Source organism: Melopsittacus undulatus, chromosome 11, assembly GCF_012275295.1.
Source record: "Melopsittacus undulatus isolate bMelUnd1 chromosome 11, bMelUnd1.mat.Z, whole genome shotgun sequence".
Lineage (NCBI taxonomy): Eukaryota > Metazoa > Chordata > Aves > Psittaciformes > Psittaculidae > Melopsittacus > Melopsittacus undulatus.
The window spans coordinates 1,194,843-1,220,970 of record NC_047537.1 but is presented as its reverse complement, the minus strand read 5'-3'; the positions used below and the strand labels follow the sequence as shown (position 1 = coordinate 1,220,970).

General features: G+C 56.8%; 1 protein-coding gene across 1 annotated transcript; it reads right to left on the bottom strand.

Moving 5' to 3' along the window:
* Nucleotides 1-11: 11 nt before the first annotated feature.
* Nucleotides 12-23,319, bottom strand: NOTCH1 (notch receptor 1). The gene is made up of 33 exons (XM_034067715.1): nt 23,219-23,319; nt 22,605-22,867; nt 21,864-22,202; nt 19,513-19,635; nt 19,170-19,403; nt 18,880-19,035; nt 18,611-18,796; nt 18,076-18,189; nt 17,417-17,530; nt 16,199-16,432; nt 15,813-15,923; nt 14,896-15,088; nt 14,551-14,696; nt 14,149-14,262; nt 13,150-13,269; nt 12,885-13,037; nt 12,340-12,568; nt 12,004-12,205; nt 11,727-11,880; nt 11,345-11,529; nt 11,069-11,201; nt 10,526-10,783; nt 10,326-10,438; nt 9,218-9,789; nt 8,056-8,484; nt 7,114-7,262; nt 6,291-6,510; nt 5,858-5,948; nt 5,584-5,749; nt 4,585-4,880; nt 4,134-4,281; nt 3,926-4,023; nt 12-3,295 (listed from the first exon to the last, which is right to left on the bottom strand). The coding sequence occupies exons 1-33, from the start codon at nt 23,317-23,319 to the stop codon at nt 1,820-1,822; spliced, it is 7,620 nt and encodes a 2,539-aa protein (XP_033923606.1). The 3' UTR covers nt 12-1,819.
* Nucleotides 23,320-26,128: the final 2,809 nt, after the last annotated feature.

Here is a 26,128-nt window from a genome sequence, read left to right as displayed (position 1 = left end):
AAACCACCGAGTTCCAGTTTTAGTAAAATCTAGATGCTCAGAAGCATCATTTATTGCAAATCAGTTAACCAAAAAAAATACATCATTTTTGCAAACTACAACTTTGCATGTAGATAACTTTATTACAGAAGATAGCTTTTCTTAAACTACACTCTAGTTTATAAAACATAGGAAGATTCAACACCACGGGATGTTTGTATCACTCATATTAGGCATGTCACAATAACAATGGTCTGAAATGTTCACTAAGATGAGTGCTCAGCAAGGCGCTGTGCCTTGAGAAGTATCCATTTTATTTGGTGCTCTAAAGAGGAACGAGGAAAAGGAACCCTTTCCTTAGGTGTTCTTGATTCACTGCTCTCTATTTGCCTGTCCCATACACGTATCTAGTCCTAGGGTGTCTGCTTGCCTTTGCACCCGAGTGAGTGATATTCCAACACCTCTCTAAGGCGATATATTTAGGATATATTTAAGACTCGTTCATTTAGATTTTTGAAACAAAATCCACCTTTTCTTTAAAAAAAAACAAAACCAAAACGTATTTACAACCATTAAATCTGCCACAGGCTTATACTATATTTTACATGATACACAGGAAGAGTGCACACCAATATAAAAGAGATGCATCACTCCAGACTAACAAGAACAAAATGTCAACGTTTCACGGCACAGGCTCGGCTGTGCTCTCCTTTGCCCTCCGGTTTAACCAGGCCAGCATCCCACCAATGCCAGCAGCGCTTCCCACTGGGCCCCCAGTGATGGCACTGCCAGGAGCTGGGCCCTGGTGAGCGCCGGCGGTGGCAGGGTTGTGATGCTGTGTAAGCTCACTCAGGCTGTCTGCACCAGACAAACCTTCCTTAAAACAGGCAGGACATCCTTAAAATAAGGACGTGCTTTACAAGTTCATAATGGCATTTATGTCTTAAACAGTTACTCGAATGCGAACACAAGAACTAAACAACAGTAAGATACTCAAAGTGAAATGAAGTCTCCCTTGTGTATGAACTCCATGGTTATGGGCTTGCTCTCCTAAAGGTTTGGCAAATACTCTTCTTTTTTGGTGGGGGACAGTGTTCGTGTTTTGTGGGTTGTTGGGGTGTTTTAGCTTAGAACCTGTTCTGACAGGTCTATAATCCCAATTTACCTTTTTTGTTAGCTCATAAAATTCATTTAAATATATATATTTTTTATATATATAAAAACAAGAGAGAACAAAAATTTCTATTATCAAGGCAAATGTACAACTATATAATACTGAAATTTAAACAAAGGTTTGTGACTGGTACCATAAAATGTCCTCTCATATAACAGCAAAGGAACCATTTTAAAGTACATTCCAAAAGTCCCTCCATGCTTAATTTTTTCCCCCTAAGAAGTGATGGTTTTAGTTAATTTTTCCTTCCCCTTTTTCACCTCTTTCTGAGTTGAAAAACAATAAATTAATGGCATTTCAGAATCACAAATCGCCACTGATAGCTTTACATAGACATTTCCTCTGAAACCAAACACAATGAACCCCGAAACAAAAGAGAACATCCTATAAACCCCTAATTGTTCAATCCCTTGAAACACAACTGGTGTCCCACAGTGAGTTCTTAACAATAGAACATATAAATAAAAAGGCAGTGTTTTCATGTCAAATAAAAAGTACATAAATAAATACTAAAAAAAAAGGAATTAATTTGTCTTTTCGCTTTTTTTTTATAAAAACATATTTAAAAAAGGATCCTTTGATAAAAGCATCCCATGTCCTTTGTAAAAAGGTCTCCCTGGAGCTTCAACCTCCCCCTGTGCGCCAGCGTCTCTGAATCACTGCCTTTCACTTGAAGGCTTCAGGGATGTGTCCCATCTGTGACTGCATACTTGTGGGAGGGCTGGAGATGCCCTCGGACCAGTCGGACACGTTGGAGTGAGGGGACGAGCTGGACCACTGGTCCGGAGACTCCGGAGACGGCGTTAGGAAAGGGTGGTCGGGCACCTGGAGCTGGTGGCTGGGGGTGTTGTCCAAGGGGGAGGAATAACTGTGCTGGGATGGTGGGGTCAGGAACTGGGTGGTGGTCATGGGCTGGGCGAGGGAGGATGGCAGAGACGTGGGCAGCATCTGGGACTCCTGTGGCAGGATGGTGTGCACTGCCATGGCACTGCTGCTCACCGGCTGCAGCTCGGGCTGGCTCAGCTCCGTACCAAGGAAATTCTGGCCCATGTGGCTGCCTGCATTGGAGCTGGGGTTATGGTGCTGCTGCGGCGCCGGCTGCGGCGCCGGCTGCGGTGCCGGCTGCTGCTGCGCCTGCTGCTGCGGCTGCAGGTTCTGCTGCTGGAGCTGTTGCTGCTGCATCTGCTGGAGCTGCTGGCTCTGCATCAGGTGGGGCTGGGAAGCCAGGCGGGTGCTGGGCATGGCCTGGTAGCTCATCATCTGCGACAAGCTTGTGGTGGGCAAGCCGTTGTGCAGGGAGGTCATCATGCCGTGCTGCAGGTTCTGCGTCTGCTGGTGCGCCCCGGCTTGCATGTTGCCTCGCATGGGGTTGTACTGGTTCTGGACCATGCCATTCTGCAGCCGGGTGAGCCAGTCACACTGCCCGTTCAGCCCCGATGCTCCGCCAACAGAGAAGCTCATCGGGGCATTGCTCATCACGGTGCTGGGGCTGGAGACCGGGAGGTGGGAGAGGCGCGGGGGCACCGCATCGAAGCCCATCCTGCTGGAGCTTCCCATGGCCATATCCTGCTTCCCTGCCATGTTGAGGTGATTGATGCTCATGTGGGCATCAGGCATGCCTGGCAGATGGTTCAGAGGCATGGAAGGGGACTGCTGAAACGGAGAGGTCATCAGTGGAGGAGAGGCAACATCGGACAGGTACCCATGGGGCGACTCCAGGGAGTCCACTGGAGACAACACACTGGCGTTGTCAAGCAGGCACCCTTTGCCATCTTGTGACTTCTTCCTCCGGGCTTTGAGGTCTTTGGCATCTTTGCCATTGCAGCTCAGGCCCTTGGTACTCGGCTTCCTGGCCTTCTTGCCCTGCACGGCAGGCTTCAGGTTGCTGATGTAGCTGTTGGGGGAGCAGAGCGGTGGGGACAGTGTGGGTGCTCCCAATGGGCCGTTGTGCAGCGGTGGGCTCCGCACCAGGTTGTACTCATCCAGCAGCCTCACGATGTCGTGGTGCATACGCTCCTGCGCGATGTCCCGCGGCAGCCGGTCCATGTGGTCTGTGATGTCCCGGTTGGCAAAATGGTCCAGCAGGACCTTGGCGGTTTCATAGCTCCCTTCCCTGGCTGCGAGGAACAGTGGGGTCTCCTCCTGGAAACCCAAAAAGACAGTCAGGTGTAGTCACAGGCTCTAGTGGCTAACACTGTGCTGAGCTCCGCACCCAACACCACATGGCTGGGTGGCAGAGATGGTCCCTACCACCTCTCCCCAGTGAGGTTCTGCTGCTGCTTTTTCCTACCCTGCTGAGCCATGTCCTTATACTGATATCAGACCCTATGAATGACCCAGAATATGCAAGGAGATAGCCTCAAGAACACTGTTATACTGCTCACCCAGCACTGCATGGCCCCTCAACATCACCTGTAGCACCAAATCCCACACACTGCTTTGATGGTGCTGAGGCGCTGGCACAGGGTGCCCAGAGGAGCTGTGGCTGCCCCATCCCTGGCAGTGCTCAAGGCCAGGTTGGACACAGGGGCTTGGAGCAGCTGCTCCAGTGGAAGGGGTCCCTGCCCGTGGCAGGGGTTGGAACTGGATGAGCTTTAGGGTCCTTCCATCCCAAACTGTTCCATGATTCTATGTTTCTATGTAATCCAATAGCTTCATTCACATCAGAACAATCGAATCAGTCTCAGTGTCAGTGTTGTATTTTAGGCAAAAGATTACTATTTAATAGATTTCCCCAATGGCTCTTTCCTTGTCATCCCAGGAGATCCTTACCTTATTGTTCTGCATATCCTTATTGGCACCATTCTTCAGGAGGACTACTGCAGCTTCCACGTTATTCACAGCAGCTGCCCAATGCAGTGCTGACTTGCCTACAGAGGAAGACCACGAAACACAACACTCATTAGTGAATAGTAAGAGTAAGAGCAAGCACTCCTCTCCTCCCACCTCTGAGGAAGCCTGGTTTAGATGCCCACAGTACCTAGATCATCCACGGCATTGACATCTGCATGGCAGTTGATGAGATCATCCAGCATGCCCTCCACAGCCAAGCGAGCAGCCAGGATCAGAGGAGTGGTCCCGTCATGCATTCGGGCATCCAGATCTGTTGCCCTGTTCCTTATCAGGATCTGCCACAAGAGCCAGAATCACAAGGGTTAGGAGGGACAGAGCTCCAGGTACGCAGCTCTCAGGACCTGCAACACCCTTTCCATGGGGCTGAGCCCTCCAGTAGCCACTCACAGTCTGGGAGTGCACATCAGAGGGTGACTGTGGGGTTGTTGCTTTGCTGTGCCCTGCCCTGAGACCACAGGGACCCCAGTTTTCAAGACTTCCAGCCCGCACCTTGCTGGGGACCCTGTGATAGGCTCAGTGTGTGACTGACTCAATGCACACCAGCAATAGACCCCGAGAGAGGTGAAAGCATCAGTTACCTGGAAGACCCCCTGGGCATCGGCAGAGACGGCAGCGTGCAGGGGGGTCCTGCCCATGTTATCCTGGATGTTGGCATCGGCGCTGGCTTCCAGCAGGCGCTTGGCAGCGTCCGAGCGGGAGTAGCGGGCAGCCAGGTGAAGTGCCGTCTCACCGGTGCGGTCAGTCTGGTTGTGCAGGCTGGCGCCTTGGTAAATGAAGTCTGAGATGACGGCAGGAGCATCGTCCTCCTCCTCGCTGTTACCGGTCTCCAGCCCTCCTCCGCTGCACGAGGCGATCATGAGTGGGGTGAAACCATCTGAAAAGCACAGGGGAACGCGGTGAATAAAGGTTTTTTACCCCATCAGCAAGTGCTCTGTCTGCAAGAGATGCTTATTCTCAGGGGTGCATCAAGACGAGTTCCTGACTGGTTCTAAACATCAAACGTGAATATGCTCCCTCTGATACGGATCTGAAATTCCTCAGTAGTATCTCACTGCTCGCTGCTTCTCCTATTTCATCTGTTAGAGCTTGCACACTCCAACATGTAAGGTGCAACTTATATGGAAGGCTGCTCAAAGCAAACATGAGTATGGTACAGCACAGCCTTAGGTATTTTCACTATTTCAGAGCACAGTTTCACGGATGTGGAGAAGACCAAATGTTTGTAATAAGATAAAAGCCTATTAGCTATTGATATAGCTAAAAACCTAAAAAGAAGATTGTGAAACGTGCAGTTTGGTGGGAGGAGAGGAATCTGGGAGTGGCAGAGAGATAAGCTGGATGATTTAATAGGTACTTCTTTTGTATTCTCTAATTTCCATCTGCGATTAAAGAAGAGATCTCATGGAAAGTGAAACATGATAGGGGCTGTCTCTAAATCATGTACAACCATGTGATGCACAAGGACTCACAGTAACTCAGTCCTAGTGATAGGGGTCGGGCTGTCTGGGACTGCAATAGGTAAGGGAGGATTTCAGCTTCGCTGCCAAGCAGCACAGAAGGGAAAGGAGTCACCTTACCAGGACCTCTGACGTTGACGTCCATGCAGTCCGCATCGATCTCCCCCTGTGGTGGTGTGGGTGCCATGGAGGAGATGCGCAGGTCTGCAGCATCCAGGTGCTGCTGGGTCCACTGCCTGTGGTCCGTCTGGTCATCCGTGTCGGGCAGCATCGCCTGCTCCTCGAACTGAGGAATGACAGTGGGAAGTGAGCACGGAGCAGAGCACACCTTCCATGGCAAAACCCAGCCAGTGACTACTCGCAGCACAGAAAGGGGATGTGGCAGTGAGCTTACCCTGAACTTCTTGGTGTCCAACGTCTCCTCATCACCCCATTCATTTTGGTTGTCATCCATCAGCGTGCCATCTGAAGCATTTTTGAGGGGCCTTTAAAAAGGAAAACAGACAAAACCTCATCTCCTCTGCAGGCAGCGCTCTGTGATGGGCTCTGTTCATCGGCATGCACAAACTGAGGAGAAGCAAGAAGGGAATTTCCAGGTTTCCCTCCTGCAATATTCTACCCAGTGCAATTGGACCATGGAGCATTTAAAAACCTCCTCCAGGTGGGAACACTCTTTTCCCCATGCAGAACGTTCAGACACCTGATTTTTCCCCTCCCCACCACACCAATTTGATGCCCTAAAGAACACAACTCCCCTGGGCTCTCTCAGGAGAGCCCCGAGCAGCCCCACTGCACTGTTTTAATGGGTTAGCAAGCCAATTACTCACTTCAGTCCAACAGAATCCTCCCCAAGTGGTTCCCGTCGCTTCTTCTTGCTCGACTCTGTCACTTTGAAGCCTTCAGGGAACCAGAGCTGCCCATGCTCCCTGCGCCGCTTACGAGACACCAGTACTCCCACTCCGATGAAAGCAAGCAAGACCAGCACAGCCACCGCCACCACGTACATAGGATACAGCTGGGAGTTCTTCGTGGGCTCGGCTGTTTCACCTACAAAACAGTGGGGCACAAAGAGATGCTGAGACATTAAGCTGCATAGCAAACCAGTGACCGAGTGGAAATGAAGGGAAAATTAGTTAATAGAGGTACCTAAGTCTGGTCTAAATCAGCCCCCCCAAAATAAGGTCATTTTATACGCTATTAATCAGAATTGCAAACCATCGGCAAATTCTCGGCTGCACAAGCCAGGCTGCACCAGGAGACAGCTTCACTTTTTTCTCCTTTAAGGAAAAGGATTAGTGAACTTCAAATCATTGCGCTCGCATTGAGCTGTTAAGACAAAAGGATTTAGGGGGATTTTCGAGATACAAACTTCAACTCCTTGCATGTCACTGATTGATCGGAGCTGGTTGGGATTTCTTTGCCTTTTTTTATAACTTTTATAGTGATAATGATTTTGAAATAAACCTGGAATGAGCAAAAAGAAAATTAACGGGTTTTGCAATTTTCTGAAGAACAGACTTAAGAAAGAGACCCCGAAACAACCAGGTGGTTAAAACCAGGTCAAACACAGGCAGCTGACAGGTAACCGGACACGGGTAAGGCAGGGCAGTTTGGGCTGGCTCTCCTCCCCAGCTGACCAGACACACTTACTTTTAACAGCTTCTATTTTGTAGGGTATGTTGAGGTTGCCGAGGGAGGCCAAGGCCCCCAGGAATGCTGCCACATCTGTGGCACTCTGGAAGCACTGGGAAGATGACTGGATGCACTGGCGGTTATCGATTTCCAGGTAGACAATGGATCTGTGTGAGGAGAGTCAATGAGAGACGCAGAGCAATGACCACACTGTGCAGACAGTGAGCCCTGCCTCCCCTCTTTAACCCACCATCAGTGGGAAGTAAAGGTGGGAACTCATCTCCTTGCTTCCCTGTGGCTCAAGCCCTGCAGCTTCCCACACTCTTGGTCTATTGGGTTTGCCTCAGTGAATGCTATGAAATCAGACTCCTTACCTACAGGAGTGGAAGGGATTCTCTGCTTCACAACATTTTAGAAGTACCCAGACACTACAGCAGCTTAAAAAATGCTGTTTGGGAGCCTTCAGATCTTTCCACATCAGTTTCGCTGCTCTAACTCCTTTGCTCTCACTAGCTTTTGATTGAGCCCACAGAGAGGGAGAAGGTTAGATCTATCTGTTTATACCACAGACCTCCAAACACAGTTTGCAGCAATTGAGCTTTACAACAAAGCTCTAGAAAGCATTTCCCAAGGAGAAACTGAGGCTTAACTTAATGACTTCCTGAAGTCAGACAGGCGGTCAGGCCAACCTCTGCTTCCAGTCCCACCCAGCCCAGCCCCAGCTCCCAACAATACACAGGGCTCCTTCAATCGTGAGAGTCGGTGCAGCATTGTATCAGGGATTCCTGAGCCATCGCTCCATTTTCCCACATGAGAGCAAAATCCGGTTTCTATTCACACAGAAAGCAACATCTAAATACAATTATCTGACCCACATCCTTCCCTTTATGGCGTGTTACTATTATCAACACAGAAAACAAATGCTGCTCGCTGAAAAAGGAACCCACTGGTCCCCCTTACCCTCTGATGTCCATCTGATCGAGCTCTCTCTTCTGCCTTCTGCCAGCCCTGGAGTACAGGCTGCTCTTTACTTTGTTGATGACAGCACTAGGCATATCTGACCAGTCCTCTGTTGACCTCTTGATGTAATGCTTTTTCAGCTCCTCCTCATTGCCATAGTATGGGAAGATCATATACTCCCCCTTGGGGTTCTTCTTGAAGACCACATTGGTGTGCAGGACGCGGCTCAGCTCCCGCAGGAAGTTGAAGGAGTTGTTCTTCAGGTTCTCAGGAGTGATGAGGACCACCACCACCAGTGTGCCATCAGCAAGCTTCTCTGGCATGTTGTTTGCACAGTCCAGACCATCCCATTCACACTCAAAGTTATTGCAGCCCTGGTCACAGTGACCATCTGAGAAGTGATCTTTGCAGTACTGATCATACAGAGGGCTGGGTGGGAGACAAAGACAAGCAGAAGAATGAATTAGACCAAGCACTGCACATACTGCCCACCTGCTGAGACAATAAGAGGTGGTCCACAAGGACCTCCCTTGTGTGTAAATATTCTTCATCCCGATAGACACTAAGGCAGTTGTCATTGAGGACAACTGCTCCCTGCAGCACTGTGAGGTGTTCAGCTCTGCAGGTGAAAGACAGCAGCTGTTAAAATGTAAGTTTCAGTTTAGATGCCAGAAGAAAGCACAAATGACTGTGACTCACAGAAGACATGGGGACACACAACAGTTGTTCAGAGCAGAGCTGGGATTAAGTTCCTGCTGTTGCCAAAGACAATGTTTGGTGAATGCCTGGATGTTAACATCATCATGGTTTCTGGCTGCTCTTTCATCTGGGGGCTCCCTACACTGATACTCACTGCACTACTACTGTGAGCTGGAGAACTCACATCTATGGCGTGATACAGGCAAGGACAGGGAAGCCATCTGGAATGAGCTAAACCCAGAGAGCTTCCAAGTGTATATAAACTCAGCAAGACCACAGGAGAGTGCGGTTGCTTGAGTTGCAACCCCACAGGCAGCAGAACAGAGCACAGAGAGTGAACAAGTCTGCACTTAGGAGATGATCTTCAGCTCCTTTCCAACCCTATTCTATGTAAGCAGAAAATACCCGCAGACAACCAGCGGAGATGGCTTTAAACAGGAGGACTGATGAGCACATCACTTACTTGCACTGCCCTTCGTATTTCTGGCAGTCAAATCCATCATACAGGCAGCCAGCATTATTGCACTGGGAGTCACACTTGCCATCGTTGAAGTACTTCCAGCACTGCAGGGACTGGGAGCAGTTCTTCCAGGGGTCATTGAAGTTGAGGGAGCAGTCGCCCCCATCCCAGCCACAGGCATGGTTGTTGCACTTGCCATCGCAGATCTTGTTGCCGGCGTACCCGGCGCACACCGCGATCTCACACTTCTCCTCGATTTTGGGGGGGATGATGTCCTGCCCGATCCCACCTTGGAAATCAAAGTCAAGGATGTGGCAGTTGAGGCCGTTGAAGTTGGCAGGGCAGTTGCAGCGGTAGAAGGGGGAGGCATCGCTGAAGAACTCGCAGGTGCCCCCGTTGTAGCAGGGGTTGGAGGTGCAGGGGCTGCTGGCCGGGTACTGGCACTCGGGGCCGGTGAAGGCCGGTGCACACATGCACTTGGAGCTCTTGTGGATGGAGATGCAGGTGCCACCATTGAGGCAGTGCAGGTTCCCACACGTGCGGGAGTCGTTCTCACAGGTGGCACCCACGAATCCCTGGAGAGGGGAGAGCAAGGAGGGGGTCAGGATCACTGATGCTGTCCTATGAGCAGCCCAACCCATGTGTGCTCTGGGAAACTCAGCAGGAACCCAGTGAACCAGGGCATGGCTCTGACATGTCCTCTGAAACTAGTGATGGGCAAGAGTAATCTAGAATGTAAGCCCCGTTAGAGCATCCCCCTCAACACAAAGGCAGCAGTTCTCCATAGCTGCCTGCTCCACCTTTATATGGTACAAATAACAGCCAACCGGGCAAGACTGTTCTGCAGAGCATCATACCTGCAGGGCTGAGCCACATCCTCCTCCCTGACCCTCACCCAGTCTCCTTGCAAGTGAGGAGGGTACACACGTACGGATACACCTCCCTCTGGTGAGCACCACAGCAAAGCCTCTTCCCCTCCATGCTTACCACAGGTTATCCCCACTGGGGAAGCCTCAGGAGCTAAACTGGACCCTTAACAGCCCCTCTGTGCCAGGGGCTGACTTGCAAGTGAAACACCCCATGCCGGGAGCTGGAGATGAGCAGTACCTACCGGGGGGCACTTGCAGATGAAGCCACGGCCGGTGTTGCTGGCAACCGCACACGTTCCACCGTTCCTGCAGGGTTTGCCTTTACAACCATCCACTACAGTGTCACAGCGACGGCCTGCGAGGGAGAGGAGGGTGAGAGGAGCACAGGGAGGCATGCAGGGTGCTTGGGGTGTGCTGGGCACGGGGAGGATGTGGTGCTCACCTGTGTATCCAGGCCGGCACTCGCATTTGTAGTCATTGACCCGCTGCACGCAGTTCTGGGTGCCGCGGGCATCGCAGGGGTTGGACAGGCACTCGTTGACGTCTCCCTCGCAGCGCTCCCCTACAAAGCCAGGGGGGCAGATGCAGCTGTAGCCACCTACCCGATCCGTGCACTTGCCATTGTTAAAGCACTTGGGCCCCAGGGTGACAGGATCAAAGAAAGGGCTGCAGTCATCCACATTGATCTCACAGTGCACCCCTAGAGAAACGGGGGAACAACCCACACAGCTCATCAAACAGTATCGGGGTGCCCGGTGGTCCCTTGTGTGAACCCTCCCTGCGAAGGGGCTCATCCTGACCAAGTCAATGGCAGGAGGAACCGCACAGCCCTTGCCCAAGCTTGCGTGGCCTTGATGGCTAAGCCCGCAGCAAGCACAAACCCCTACCACAGCGTTTGTTTCTGCCAGCCCAAGCAGCTAATGAGCAGATACTGAGGATATCTGCACTCAACCCACTAATGCCCCAGCCTGGGGAGTTAATTTACCTTGAGTTCCTCTGGGGCAGGAGCATTTGTAGGTATTGATGAGATCGATGCAGGTTCCTCCATTCTGGCACGGATGGGACAAGCACTCATTGATCTCCTCTGAGCAGTTAACTCCATGATAACCGGCCACGCACTACAAGGAGGGAAGAGGGCAGCTATTAGAGAGGTCCCCTCAATCCCCACATGGCTGCAGCAGCACAGCCTCTAAGGGGGCACCAAACCCCTTGCGCAGCCCAACAGCATCTCCTGTGGGTCTCTGCCTGCTGTGGCACCCACCTCGCAGGAGTAGCCTCCCAGGTAGTCTGTGCAGGTGGCTCCATTCTGGCAGGGGTTGGGGGAGCACTCATCCACCTGCTCCTCGCAGTAGCTGCCGGTGTAGCCGGCCTGGCAGCGGCAGAAGTGAGTGTTGCCAGTGTCCACACAGAGCCCCGAGTTCCTGCAGAGATGGGCTACGTCCATACCTGCAGGGAGAGCAGAGACGTGGGGACCTCGGTGACAGCCACACACCATGGGGCTGTGTCCTGAGGACTGCACACCCCACCAGGGACTGCAGCCTCGGGGTGCACGTTACAGCAATCACTTTGGTTGTGCCTGTTCCTGCTCAGAGCCAGCATGGGGGCACCTGATGACCCCAGCCCTGGCTCTGTGAGGGACTTACCTTGCTGCTTGGCAGCCACCTCGCAGGACACGCTGGGGACGTCGCAGTACAGCCCTGTCCAGCCGCTGTTGCACTCACAGCGGTACAGGTTGTTGGTCTGCCAGCACTTGCCTCCGTTTTTGCAGGGAGAGGAATCGCACCAACGCACCAGGTTCTGGGGGGCACAGCAAGAGATGGGGCTCAGGACCCAGCAGGGCTCCTGCAGGAGCGGAGGCTGCAGTGACCCCCCCACAGCCAGCATGCACGGATGGACACCAGCGTCAGCCCAAGGCTCTACCTGGCAGTTGAGCCCAGTGTATCCCTGCGGACAAGTGCACTTGTACGTCCCGTAGCTGTCCTGGCACGTGCCCCCGTTCAGGCACGGCTTGGAGTCACACTCATTGATGTCATGCTCGCAGTAGCTGCCTGTGAAGCCAGGCAGGCACACGCAGGTGAAGGTGTTGATGCCATCCACGCAGGTCCCACCATTGAAGCAGGAGCTGGGAACACACACACCACACCCCACTGAGTCACTGCTGCTCCTGGCCCAGGGCTATGGGGCAGCGCAGGGACCTCAGCCCCTTGCTCCAGCCTGCCAAAGGCAGTGCCCGGGCAGGAGCTGCTCCGGCTGTACCTCTCGGTGCAGTCAGGGGTGTTGTTCTCGCAGTGGATGCCGCTGAAGCCGGAGGGACACGTGCAGGTGTAGCTGTTGACACAGTCGGTGCAGTTGGCTCCGTTCTTGCAGGGGTTGCTGGCACACTCATTGATGTCCTCCTCGCACTTGGGGCCACGGAAACCAGCCAGGCACTCGCAGAAGAACGTGCCGATGCCATCGGAGCAGGAGCCACCATTGCGGCAAGGGTCTGGGGAGGAGGGACATGCATGTGAAGGTGCAATGGGTCCTGGGAGCTGCCCCACAGCACTGTCCCCATGCACACCCCTGGCCATGTGAAGGGATTGGGCAGCCCCACGGGGGGAGCAGGTACATGGGACATACTTGCTCACTGCCTGCATGTCACTCTTCCCCCCAGCCTCCTTCCTGCCAGCTCCCATCTGGCCCTGGACTGATGCAGCTCAATGGGACGTGCTTGAGGTGGCCCTAAAGCCCCACCAGGGCTCACCCCAGGACAGACACTGGGGCCAGGCTGAGCATGGTCCATGACCACCCCCTGCTCTTACTGGACTTGCAGTCGTCGATGTCCGTGTCGCAGTTGCGGCCGGTGAAGCCGGTCCTGCAGGCGCAGCGGTAGCTCCCGTTGGTGTTCTGGCACGTGGCCCCGTTGCGGCAGGGGCTCTTCACACACTCATTGATGTCAATCTCACAGGTCTGACCTGTGGGACACAGCGGGACCATGAGGGCTGGAGGAGCCGCTGAGAGCCCCAGGGGTGATGGTGCTGTCTCAGGCACTGTTGGCACCAGTCAACAAGGAGGCTGTGCCCCTACCTTGCCAGCCAGGGGGGCAGCTACAGGAGAAGCTCTTGTAGTCCTCGGACTCCTGGCACTCACCCCCGTTCTTGCAGGGGCTGCCAGCGCAGGGGGCAAGCACATCCTCGCAGGTGGCTCCTGCACGGACACAGGCACCCAATGACACCCCCTCCAAGACCCACCACCCCTGTGCCCTGCTGGGGCAGGCTCTGGAGCAACCCAGCTGGGGCCTTCTCCTCCATCCCTGGTCCCCCATGACACCAGTCCCCCATGGATCCTTTAGCCCTGCAATCTGGGCTGCATTACAGAGCCGCACACTTCCTTTGGCAGGGAAGTGCTGCTCGGGGTGTCCTTCCCCCCTCTGCGCTCCCCCCCATCCCTCTCAGCCGCTTTTCCTGTTTACATCCAGCCAAGGGACACGTTCCCTCCGAACCCTTATCTTCCTGTCAGCCAATATCTCCTGAACTGGCCTTTGCTATTTTCCAGAGCCTTCCCTGTCCCGTCCCCCCCAGGGGTTTCTATGGCCACTGCCGAGGGCAGGAAACAGCTCACGGCTTCCTGCTATTGTGCTGCGGCTGTGGCTGTGTGCGAGCGGAAGCAGGAGGTCAGCAAACAGGAATTGGCTCAGCAGAACCCCCAGCCCCATTGCCCCTGCTCCCCTCTTCCAGCCTGAGCATCATGGCAGAGAATGGGGCCCACGGCAGCATGGGCCCCCCAGGGCAGTGCGGTGTGAGTGGGGCAACCACCCGGTGCCACTGCCCCAGTGCCGCTGCAGCCATAGCACTGCCTTGGAGGCCTCCAGGAGGAGGAGGAGGAAGAGGATGAGGAGGGAGGAAGCTCTGGCTGGCTGCTTCCCAGCGCTTCTCCAGGTTTCCTCCAGCTGCACCGTGGCACAGGCAGATGGAGCCACAGCCATGGGCAGCCCCATTGCACACGCAAAAGGGACTGGTTTGCTGTCGCACACCAAGCAGCAGCCCCACAGTGAGGAGCTGGGGGGCACAGGGAGCTCCCCCTCACCTGTGTAGGGCAGGAGGCAGTTGCAGGTGTAGCCGGCGACATCGTCGATGCACGTGCCCTGGTTCAGGCAGGGGTTGGAGGCACATTCATTGATATTGGTCTGGCAGTTGGGTCCTGCATTAAGGAACATAGAAGTGGCTGTAATGGGGATGTGCTGCTGGGAGAGGGCTGAGGGTACAATGGGGACATGGTGACAATAGCAACAGCCCACCCATCACCCTGGAGGAGCCTCCTGCTCTCAGCTCCAGCCCTGGCCACCCAAACCCTGCTAAAGGTCCCCATGCATCACATCTCCCAACCAGACCTGGGGTCTCCACCATCCTCCAGCCCATCCAGCAGCACGGGGACACCCACTCACAGCTCCAACCCACATCTCAGCAGTGCCCCTGTCTGCACCCTTACCACTGAAGCCCTCTCTGCATGTGCAGATGTAGCCACTGGTCATGTCCTTGCAGGTGCCCCCATTCATGCAGGGGTTGGATTCGCACTCGTTGTTGTTGATGTCACAGTTTGTGCCGCTCCAGCCGGGATCACAGTCACACCTGTAGCTTTGGGGGGAAATTGGGGCATAAACCACAGGATCTGGTCGGACCCAGCCTGGCTACAGCAGCCAGCACCCACCCAGCAAACCTGGCTCCTCATCATGCGCCTGCAGGGAACCCTCCCTCAGCACCAGAGCAGAGCATGGCCACACACCCTGCCCCTGGCTTCACTGGTGGCCCTTTGGTCCCCATCCCTCCAGCCTACCCGTTGAGCCCGTCGTGGCATTTCCCATGGATGCAGGGGTTGCTGTTGCACTCATTCACTTCAGACAGGCACTTGGGATCGTGGAAGCCCTCGGGGCACAGGCAGGTGAAGCCGTTGATGCCGTCTTTGCATGTGCCCCCATTGTGGCAGGGGTTGCTGGAGCACTCGTCGATGTTGATGTTGCACATGCGCCCTGGGAAAGGGGGTGTGAGGAAGTGTTACCCCACAGGATACATGGCACAGTGGGCACACACTGCATCCTGGGGGTATCCACTGGGCAGGTCCCCTTCCAGCCACCAGGAATGGCTGCTGCAGGCTCCCATCTCCAGGCACACGTGTGCTGGCTGCATAGGAGCAGGCTGCTCTGCAGGCAGGTGACTTCACACCCCTGTGCTGCCTGTCTGGCTCCATCAATGTCACTGGGAAGAGGCTGTGCCCTGGGCTCATTTGTCCAGGAGGGAATAATGAAGGGAGCTGGTTTCAGCCTGTAACCCTACCTGGCACGGCCAACAAAGCCTGGCTTTATTGTGGCTCCCGGCGGGCAGGAGCAGAAGGGGCCGTGGAGCAGGGAGAGGCGGGGGCTGCTCCCATCAAAGCCCTCCACCATTCCCATCAAACAAACCAGTCGGACAAGGCAGCAACCTGATACCCATGGGAGTGGGCGCAGCGGGACTCGGATTCCCGGCACCAGACACCCCTTTGATTGCGGCCAGAGCAGGGTCACCCTCCTGGGCAAGCAGGAGCACTGGAGGGTGCAAAACCTCCCTATGGGAAGTGGGATGGCAGCATCAACCCTCCCCAGTGCACCTCACCCTGATGCGTGGGGCTCCCAGCACTGCCATGGGCACAGGGGACATCCCAAGGCTCCCCTGGATCAGCACCATGTCCCCCGCGGTGGCCGCATGCCCTGCCCTTACCTGTGTACCCCAGCTCGCAGGTGCACTCGTAGCCATTGATCTTGTCGATGCACTTGCCGTAGTCACAGGGGTTGCTGGCGCAGTCATCCAGGTTGATCTCACAGTTGGGTCCTGGGGAGGACAGCGGTGCCATTAGGGGTTCCCCAGCCCCATTGATGAGGCAAAACAAAGCCCACCAGCACCAATGGCTGCCACCACTCCATGGCAAAGCACCTCTGCCATAAGCAGCTCCCAGATGGGGAGCAGGTCCTGCAGGAGCTAGGCACCAAACTGGGAGAACTCACCCTCACCAAGGATGCCCCAGAACCAACCCACCCGGGGATGGGGCAGGGATGCTGCACTGGCACAGCCAACCCGCATGGAGCCCGGGGGGTCCCTCTGCTCACCCGTGGTCCCTTTGAGGCAGAGGCAGTTGTAGGCATTGTTCCTGTCCTGGCAGGTGCCCCCGTTTTTGCAGGGCTGGCTCTGGCACTCGTTGATGTTGATGTCGCAGCGGTGGCCCGTGTAGCCAGGCTGGCACAGGCAGGTGAAGGAGGCGATGCCGTCCTTGCAGGTCCCATAGTGGCACGGGTCGGGGTTGCACTCATCAATGTCAATCTCACAGTGAGCACCCGAGAAACCTGCCACCAATGGGAGGGATGCAGGGTTAGGATGGGAGATAGATGGTGAGGATGTGGGATATGGGGTGAGGATGAGAGATGCAGGGTCAGGATAGGGGATGCAGGGAGATGATGGGGGATGCAGGGAGACGATGGGGGATGCAGGCCACCCCTTCCACCCTGGCCACGCATGAGGCTGTACCGGGTGGTCTGACCTGCCCACCCGCCCCACCACAAGCCCCAGGACCCCCAGCACAGGGCGCAGGCAGGGGAGCAGGGGCAGCAGCGCTGCTCAGAGCCGGCTCAGGGGCTTTGTCCCGGGGTGCACAATGACCTGCATTAAACCCCCCCCAGCTCACGAGCGGGGCCCCGGAGCGCACGGGGGGGGCGGCCACAGGCACCCCCAATCATAACCCCCCCGGCAGATCCCATTCTCCCGGCTGCCTCCCTCCCCGCCGGGTTTGGGGGTGGAGAGGCGAGGACAAAGTACAGCTTTGACTGGCCCCAGCCAAGCCCACATAGCAGCTTTTCATCGGGGCTTGGCATTAGCAAGACACTAATTAGAGGCCATTGAGCTGGAAGATTTCTGGCGGGAGCTGCTCCACAAAAGAGCCACTGTTTGCCACCAGGGCTCAAGTCATCGCTCTGTGCAGGCGCTGCTTGGGTTTCGGTCGGGGAGCCCCCGCAGCCTGCACCTTGCGGCCCCATAGAGGCAGCTTTATTCCTTCCTTCCTGCCTGCCCCTCGCTGCTGCCTGCCGCAGAGGTGGGAGCATGGTGGGAGCACGGTGGGAGCATGGCCACACCTGAGCACCGGGCTCCTTACACCCTCTGCCAGCCCCTGGAGCCACATCCGAGGGGACCATCCCACTGTGAGGGCCTTTGGGGACACCCCCACGGAGGTGGGCACTTGTTGCTATAATGGGGTTCTATGGCACATGATGGGGCTTGCTCCTGACCAGCAGTGTGGGACCCCCCTGAGCCCCCCGGACATGAGGACCCCTCACCTTCAGTGCACTCGCAGCTGTAGGTGTTGGGGCCATCCACACACTTGGCACCATTCTTGCAGGGGGTGCTGGCGCACTCGTCGATGTCGAACTGGCAGAGGTGCCCATTGAAGCCTGGGGTGGAAGGAGAAGTCACGTCCCTGCACAGCGCCCGGACCCCCCGGCCTCCCCCCGCCGCCGGGCCCCCCGCATCCCGGGTTTCCATGGGGATGGCTGCTGGGGGCCCTGAATGTGGGGCTGCGACCTGCCATTGAGAGCATCTTATTTACATCTCTAGAGCAGTGAAGTCTCTGAACTTCAAAACCTCCTTTCACAGATTAACGTCTCCCCATTCTCCGCTCCACCCCGTGACTTTGACACCGCATTCAAAGTGGCTGGTGCGGCCCCCCCGGCCCCCCGCCCTCCTTCCCAAAGAGAGGCCTTTTCAAGTGCAAAGCCGTGGGGTTTAATCCTCCTTCCCCTCTCCCATGGGCTGGACCTGGAGCAGCATCGTCTGCACACACATGGCAATGGGGGAACCCGCACCAGAAGCACCAAGAGGTGCTGAGCCCCTTCTCCCCATCTTATGGGGCTCTGCAGTTTAAGGAGCCCATTTCTGGGAGCTGGGACACATCCTGGCTCTGTTTCACCATGACAGCAGTGGGACGGATGCTGCGTACCGGTGGGGCACTCGCAGTGGAACTCATTGATCTTGTCGAGGCAGTTGCCGTTGTGCAGGCAGGGGCTGCTGGCACACTCGTCGGTGTTGATCTCACAGTAAACCCCCTCGTAACCTGTGGAGAGAGCAGGAGCACCATCAGCACCATGCACGTGCCCGGCACAGTGCATGGCATGGGCAGGTTACACCAGGGTGTATTTGGTTCCTCTGTCTTTACAAAGATGTGCTACAGGTGGTGGGACCTGATGCACAACCTGCATCATGGCTGTCCATCCTGGGTGTCCCTGCTCTTGGCTTGATCCAAGCCAGCAAGGTCAGAAGAGGAGATCAGAGCAGGGTGGATGGTGCCCAGCTCTCACCTCCTGTCCCACACTGCTGTGGGAGACCCCACAATCTTTACCAGGCTTCCTTATGGTGCTGATCCCAGACACGCACCTCTCATGGCTCCTCACCCAAACCAACACCGAGCTGAAGCTCAGGGCACTGGAGCCCTCCCACACCAGCACCAGGGCAGGGTCCATGGGCTGTGCACCCACCGGGCATGCAGATGCACTGGAACTCCCCGATCTGGTCCAGGCAGGTGGCATCGTTCTGGCAGGGGTTGGACAGGCACTCATTGACATCGATCTCACAGCGGGGGCCCGAGTACCCCTGCAGGCACTGGCACTGGAAGGAGCCCTGGGTGTTGATGCACTTCCCTGCATGCTCACAAGGGTTGGCTCCTGCAACGCACAAGTGTGGCTCAGAGGACACGCTCCCGGTGCCACCGGTGCCTTCCCCATCCACAATCCCACCCGGTGCTCACCCAGCGAGCACTCGTCCACATCCTGGTTGCAGGCTGGCCCCATGTACCCCGAAGGACACGTGCAGATGGCTTTGCCATTGACGGGGTTGGTGTCGCAGTTGGAGCCCTCGTTGCAGGGGTTGCTGATGCAGGCGTCATCCAGGTGGCACAGCAAACCTGGGCAGCAAAAGGCACGTCAAGGAGATGGGCACGGATGTAACCAGGCACCAAGAGCTCAGGTAGGAGCCAGGGGACATGGGGGACCTGCCACCCTGCCCGTGAGCAGGGGACAGGACAGGACATGGCCTCACCCGTGCGGCCATGGGGGCACTCGCAGTAGAAGGATGCGACGCGGTCGTGGCACGTGGCCCCATGGAAGCAGGCGGCCATGGCACAGTCATCGATGTTCTCGCTGCAGTCCTCGCCCGTCCACCCATTGACACACACGCAGTTGTAGCCACCGTGGTTGTTGTGGCAAGTGCCCCCGTTCTGGCAGGCGTTGGGCATCAGCTGGCACTCATCCACGTCCTCGGTGCAGTACTGACCTGCAGGGGACAGAGCATCGGCGTGAGGCTCCCTCAGGCTCTGTGAGCAACCCCTGGCACAGGATCCGTCCCCAGCCCATGCCACCCTCACTGCTGATGGCACTGTTACCTGTCCACTCGGGCGGGCACTGGCAGTTGTAGGTGTTGACACCGTCCACGCAGGTACCCCCATTCTTGCAGTTGTTGCCTGGACAGTCGTTGATGTTCTCCTCACAGTTCTGGCCCTTGAACCCTGTGCAGAGGACACATCTGCCGTGATGCCAACCAACCAACCAGCCACTGCCCGCGCTCCCTGGTACCCCGTACTGATGCTGAGGGCATCTGCTGAGGAACCCTGTCCCCCTCCAACCACACTTGGGGTGAGAGCTGCACGTACTGCAAGACCCCCAGTGCCCCCAGCCATCACCCTGCCCGGGATCAGGATGCAGTGCCAGCCCATGCCTGCTCCCTGTGGTGCTGGTGTCTATCTGCAGCTCCCCCAAACTCCCCGAGGTGCTCTGCAGGTCCAGACCTGGCTGCTTGCTAAGCCCCCCTGCCTCCATGGGAAGGGACTGGTGCCCTCTGTGGGACCCCAGACCCTGTCCAAGCTGGGTTTCCCCCTCACTCTCCAAAGGGCCATGTTTTCCGCTCCCTCTGCTGCCCCATCACATGAGGAGCAGAAGCAGAAGCTCCTCATGTTGCTGCTCCTCTTTACGATGGCTGGTAGGAATCCAGAGCAGATAACGTTGATTTGTGCCTCAATTTTTAAGCAGCTGGGCTGCAAGTGAACAGCAAGAACTGGCAATGTCCTAGATACCAGGATTAACTCATTTTGAACCATCTGAATGAGTAATTAGCACTGCAATTACTTTAAACTCAGGGTTACATTCTACAGCGATGGCATGATAAAACAGAGAGATTGGTTTAACTTGAAGGAACCCGGCCCCGCACGGCCTCCTCGGGAATGAAAAGGGGACATTGTTCCAGGTCTGCTGCGCTGCATACCAGCGTATCCATCATCCTCTGATCATGAGAAGCAGCCCCCATGGTCCCTCCTGCCTGCGCCCCAAGCCAATGCAGCTCCTGCAGGGAGCCATGCGAATGGCAGCGGGACCCCCCACTCCCAATGGAGCATCCCATAGGAGCCGAACCTGCTCGTGCACCATGCAAATGTCCTGGAAGCAGCCCATGGAGCCGCACTCGGTGTGCAAGCAGCAGGGCTGCCCCCAGGGCCATGCCTCACCCCAATGCTCAGTGCTTGGGCTGCTCTAAGGAAAGTGCCCTGTCAGCAAACAGCAGGGCAGGGCCAGCACTGCTGCTCCTGCCCCTCCGCCTGCTCATCCCTGCGGCACCGGGACAGGGCTTGGAGCTGCTGCCATGGAGCATGGCCCCTGGGAGCTCCCGGCTGCACCGGCTCATCCAGGAAGGGAAGGTTTCCTTCCCGGCACTGCTCACCCGGCTGACCTGTGCCAGAGCCTCAGCACCCTCCCAGGGAACAGCTTCTGCCTCAGAGCTCAGCTCAGTCTCCCCTCAGGCAGGTTCAAGCCATTCCCCTTGGCCTGTCCCTACAGGCCCTTGTCCAGAGCCCTTCTTCTGCTTTCTTATTGGCCCCTTTAGGTATAAAGCAACCCCAGAGGTCTCTAACCAGCTCTGTGCTGCCCACAGCTTCCTTCCAAGGGACAAAGCGGATGCATCCCCTCCACCACAGCCGGCCAACGTGGTGGCTTGGGTGAGAAACAGCACATTGTGCCCTGGCAAACCCAGCAGGGTCTGAGCACAGGGCTGCTCATCCCAACCATCAGGAAACTCCATTGCTTAACCCTTCAACACTGTGGGGACGTGGGTCCATGCTCAGCCCCTTCCATCCCCTGAGCACACTGCAGATCACTGGCCCAGGGCAGAAACCAAAGGGCTTTCCAGGGTCATGGGACCCTTTCACAGCCCTTTTCACATGCAAGGTGCTGAGCTCCTGTGCATGGTGCTGAGTTCCCACTGGGCCCCCTCCTGCAAGAGCCCTTCACTTGAGAGGCTGTGACTGAGCTGGGCTGCTCCAGCACTTGCCGGAGGGAGCAGCAGCGAGCACAGAGAGGGTCTCCCTTGCCCGGCTCTATTCGCACTCGGAAACTTTCCAAACCAGCTATTCCGGACTAATGATTCCATTCTGGAAGTGGATTAAGCTGAAGCGGAAAACGGCACTCTGATCCTGGAGTATGAGCATCCGCACAGGGGCTTCTGCTCGAGCACTCCTTATGGAAGAGCTATTCTGGTGAATCACCAAGTCTAAAAGGCACCCAGATGACCTCTCCCCTTCAGGCACTGCTGCCCAGCACCATCCCAAAGGCACACGGCACAGCGAGCCCACATCCCTTTGGATTCACCCCTCACAGAGCCATAACCCAGGGGGCACTGCTGGTTCTGCAGGGGCAAAGGAGCCGGAAGGGGGGGTCCCTATCCCTGTCCCCCCTCGGACGCAGCCCCTACCTGGCAGGCAGGTGCAGTCATAGGTGGTGTCCCCGATCTGGCGGCAGGTGCCCCCGTTCTGGCAGGGTGAGGGGTTGCAGGGCACATAGAGGTGCTCGCAGTTCTGGCCGGTGAAGGCCGGTTTGCAGGAGCACTGGTACGTGCCCACCTCGTTGGTGCAGCTGCCCCCGTTCTTGCAGATGGGGGGGGAGATGTTGCATTCGTTCACGTCCTGCTTGCAGTTGGCACCGTGGAAGCCGGTGCTGCACCGGCAGATGTAGTGGGCTTCGAAGGGGACGCACTGGCCCCCGTTGGCACAGGGGTTGGAGGCACAGGGGTCGGCCTGCTGGCAGGTTTTGCCTAGGGAGGGCAGGAAGGGTGAGGATGAGGATGAGGATGAGGATGCAGACCCAGCTCAGGCTCTTAGTGGGAGCAATCTGCACCGGGGAGCAGACTCAGCTCTGGGACTGTGTTCACATGGGATGCAACTAATTCCAACCCCACCGCATCCCACGAGACCCTCAACAATGCAGGAATCCTGCAGCTCACCCAGCCCCAAAACCCCCCAAGCCCCATTTGGGTTTGGGACCATCTCCCACCTTTCCCCCCTCACTAACAGAACCTGCAACCAGTGCCAGAATCAGCGCCTGAATCATCAGGCCAGAATCAGAATCTGGCACCGAATCAGTGCCAGAATCATCCCCATCCATGGACTCAACCCCTGTCCCAGGCTGCCCCATACCCCCCATCCCACGTCCTCACCTGACCACCCCGGTGGGCAGCGGCACTTGTACTCGCTGAGCGTGAGCAGGTCGCAGGTGCCCCCGTTGCGGCAGGGGGTGCTGAGGCAGGCGTTGTCGCGCGGCGTCAGGCACAGCTCGTCGGTGAAGCCCAGCCGACAGGCGCACACGTAGTCCACGGTGCTGCCGCGCACCACCGCGGTGCAGGTGCCGGCGTTCTTGCACGGGGAGCTCAGGCAGGGGTTGGGCAGTTGGCACCGCTCACCAACGAAGGCACCGCTGCACCTATGGAGGGGACACAACGGGGTCAGGGGGAGAGGCACTCGGACCCCCAGGGACCGGCACTGGGAACACCCCCCCCCACACAGTGCATCCCGGTACAGCGGGTTTGGCAAGTGCAAGGCTGCCCCGGCTGCTCTGGGCTGAGGAGGATGAAAGAGGTGCAGGAACAAAGGCAAACCCCATCCCAGGGCCTGCAGGGACCTGCACAACCGCAGCCTCCCCTCCTGCTCTCATTGCAGGGCGCTGGGTTTGCCCCACACACCTCACTGGGGAGGAAACCAAGGGACAAGGGGGAAGATGTGGAGCCAGGAGGGGCACCCCCATATCCACACCCAACCCAGGGACCCCACAGACCCATGCAGCAAGCAGCCCTGCACCAGGGTGAACTCTACCCCCTCCATCCACAGAAACCCCTTCACCAGCACCAAGCCGGCATCCACCAGCACTGCCAGCATTCACCAGCACCAAGCCGGCATTCACCAGCACTGCCGGCAGCAGTGGGGTCCATGCTCCTTGCAGCAAGACCTTCCTGAAGGCAACCCCTGTGCAAGGAGGGGTGCATGGCCCCGGCTGCAGCATCCCCTCTGATGGGGGGCACTGAGAACAGGCCCCTTGCCGCAGCCACCGGCTCAGCCATCTGTCACTGGGGGTGACCAGGCTGCAGTGAGCAGGGCAGGCAGTGGGGATGTGCTGCAGGGACCAATCCTGCCAGCCAGGATGGGGCAGAGGGGGAGCTGACCCCCGGGAAGGGTGCACAGAGCAAAGCTGTGCACAGAGACACCGAGGGCACCAGACACCAAAGAGGGTCCCAGGGCCCTTCAGCACCAACCCAGCACAAACCCTCCCGCACAGCACCTCCTGTATCACAGCACCTCCTGTATCACAGCACCTCCTGTATCACAGCACCTCCTGTATCACGTCTGCAACAGGAGATGCCACACGTTCTGTCCCCAACCAGCACCACTCACATTACACCACTTCCAAAGGGGGATGCTCTGGGCTGTGCTGGGCAGGGGAGGAGTGAAACGATGCTGGCACACTGCTGCCACACACCACAATGGCAATGGCACTGCAGCAGAGTGAGGCAGACCGTGCACAGCTCACGCTGGGGGCAATAGAGGCCTCTAGAGCAGAAATACATCTGGGGGTGATCACATCCATTTCCACAAGCTTGGGGTAAAGCAGCAGCCACTGGAGGTGATGGACAGGGAAGATGAGGGCACACTGGGGGACCACGGCTCTCTCTGTCCTCACTGCTCACACCCATCACTGCCCAAGCTAATGGAACCTCATGTCCCTGCGCCTCGTGCATGGTCCCCATCGCTCCATGGGATGGTCCTGGGGAATGCTGCAGAGTGAAGCCCTCCACCTGCACCCCCAAACCAACACCATGGGGTTGTGAAGCACAAGCAGCAAATGCCCCCTGAGGCGGCCCCATCCCGGCGCCGCCGCGCTCTGCCGGCGGCAGGGCCACGTTTCAGCCCCGCTCCCCTCTCCTCTGCCCCTCCTCGGGTTTTCTTCCCTTTTAACCCAATTCTGATTTCATTGTTGAGGATTGTGTGAGAATTTGTCCGGATTCGGAGCCATTTTGAGTTAATGAGACGGCTTTATCCCGGCCAAATGGGAAAGAAAATGTGGATAATAATAAATCAGGGCATCTGCTCGGCACACAAAGGGCGGCGGGGAGCAGGTGTGCATCCTAATGAGGCCGAGCAGCTGCCGGCGCCTGCGGCCCATGCCCGGCTCGCCGGCGGCTCCGAGCCCGGGGCGCCGTGGCCATGGGGTGATGGTGCTTCTGGGTGGCTGCACCACGGCCCCGGCAGCGCCGGAGCCACGGCTCAGAGGGGCCATTGTGTGGGGCTGGGCACGAAGCGCCCGGTGCACACTCATGTGCCCCGCACCACACACGCTTCAATGCTTCAAGCATCCATGGGGCTCCCGGCACACGGAGCATCATGAGGGTGTCCAATGGGAGGAGAAGGCGGAAAAAAAGAAGGAACGGGAGAAGAAGGATTGGTGCTGGACAAAGAGGGCCCTGCGCAGCGCGGGAACGGCCATGACACTGCTTTGGTGATGCCATGGGCTGTGCTCTGCATCCCGCCGGCACTGGGACATCACTGGGATCAGGGTTCCTGCGCCGTGGGGCTTAAATGGGGCCAGGCCAAGGGGCACGGAGCTGAGAGCCCTCCCACCAGATTAGTTTTGGGGCCGTTTCCAATTTCAGTGCAGGCAAGTGGTGCTTGAGCTCATGATGGGAAGGGGAGCAGAGCCCAGCCTGAGCCCAGCCATGGGTATTAGCCAGGAGGTTAATGAGTGACTGGAGACTCCTCTGGGAGCAGGGAGGCACAGGGGTTTGGGGCTGCCCCATGCCCGGGGGGAGCTCCAGGACTTTGCCTTGGGAAACCCCTCAAGTTCCATGGAGTTTGAAGGGGTTTTAAATGGGTTTGTATTTGTTTAAGAACCGGTTTATGGACACCATCGGCTCAGGAAGGAGGAGGGTGCTGGGGAGGGACTGCATGGTCTGCCCTGGCCAGAAGTGCCTGAGCTGAGCGATGGGCACACGTGGGACTGGGACACGCTCCTGCATGGTGCTTCTCCTCCCTAAGAGGGGTATTTCCAGCCACTGAGAAGTGCTGGAGAAGCAGCTCTGCATGAAAGCAGCAATTACAGCACAGGCATCAGCAGTCACTGCTATCCCCACGAAGGAGTCTGCATCATGCAGCAAGGGCTGTGCAATGTGGACCCCCTGTAAACACCTGGCAACCCCCAAATCACAACCACAGCAGAGACAGGGACAGTCCCATGTCCCCACTGCACCAGCTCCAGAACCCTCTCAAACTCCTGCCACTATTTCTAAGCCATCTCGGTTTCTTTGCAAGGTTTCAAAGCAAAAGGTCTCTGATGGGGGGGACATCACTGCCATGATAGTGCTACTGCTGCTCAGCAAGAGCATGGAACAAGGACACTGAACGCTCCTCTGCCCGTGTATGGCAGCCCACAAGGTACAGCCATGGGCAGCCTCACACCAGGGCTTCAGCACCACTCCTGCATCATCTATAGACCCTTCTGCTCACAAACACCATCCACAGCAGCAAGTCCGAGGTGAGGCAGGGAAGGGGATGGCTGCAGATCGAAGCCATGGGATGTGTTATCCCACGCAGGTCCTGGAGCTCACTCACAGCCAGAGACTCTGCAGCTGCATTTAAAACCCAACGACCACAACAGCTTTAGAGCCCTGGCTGCAGAGCCTGCAGACAAGTCTCG

Bases quoted from the DNA above. Each gene is read 5' to 3' on its own strand.
- NOTCH1 (XM_034067715.1), bottom strand. From the start codon at position 23,319: ATGCTGGCAGTGCTGGTGGATGCCGGCTTGGTGCTGGTGAAGGGGTTT. The intron at 15,089-15,812 runs GTAAGGGCAGGG...CCCCTTTCCCAG, and splicing joins CTGCGAGCTGGGGTACACAG to GGCGCATGTGCAACATCAAC. The intron at 4,024-4,133 runs GTACTGTGGGCA...CTTCCTCTGTAG, and splicing joins CAATGCCGTGGATGATCTAG to GCAAGTCAGCACTGCATTGG.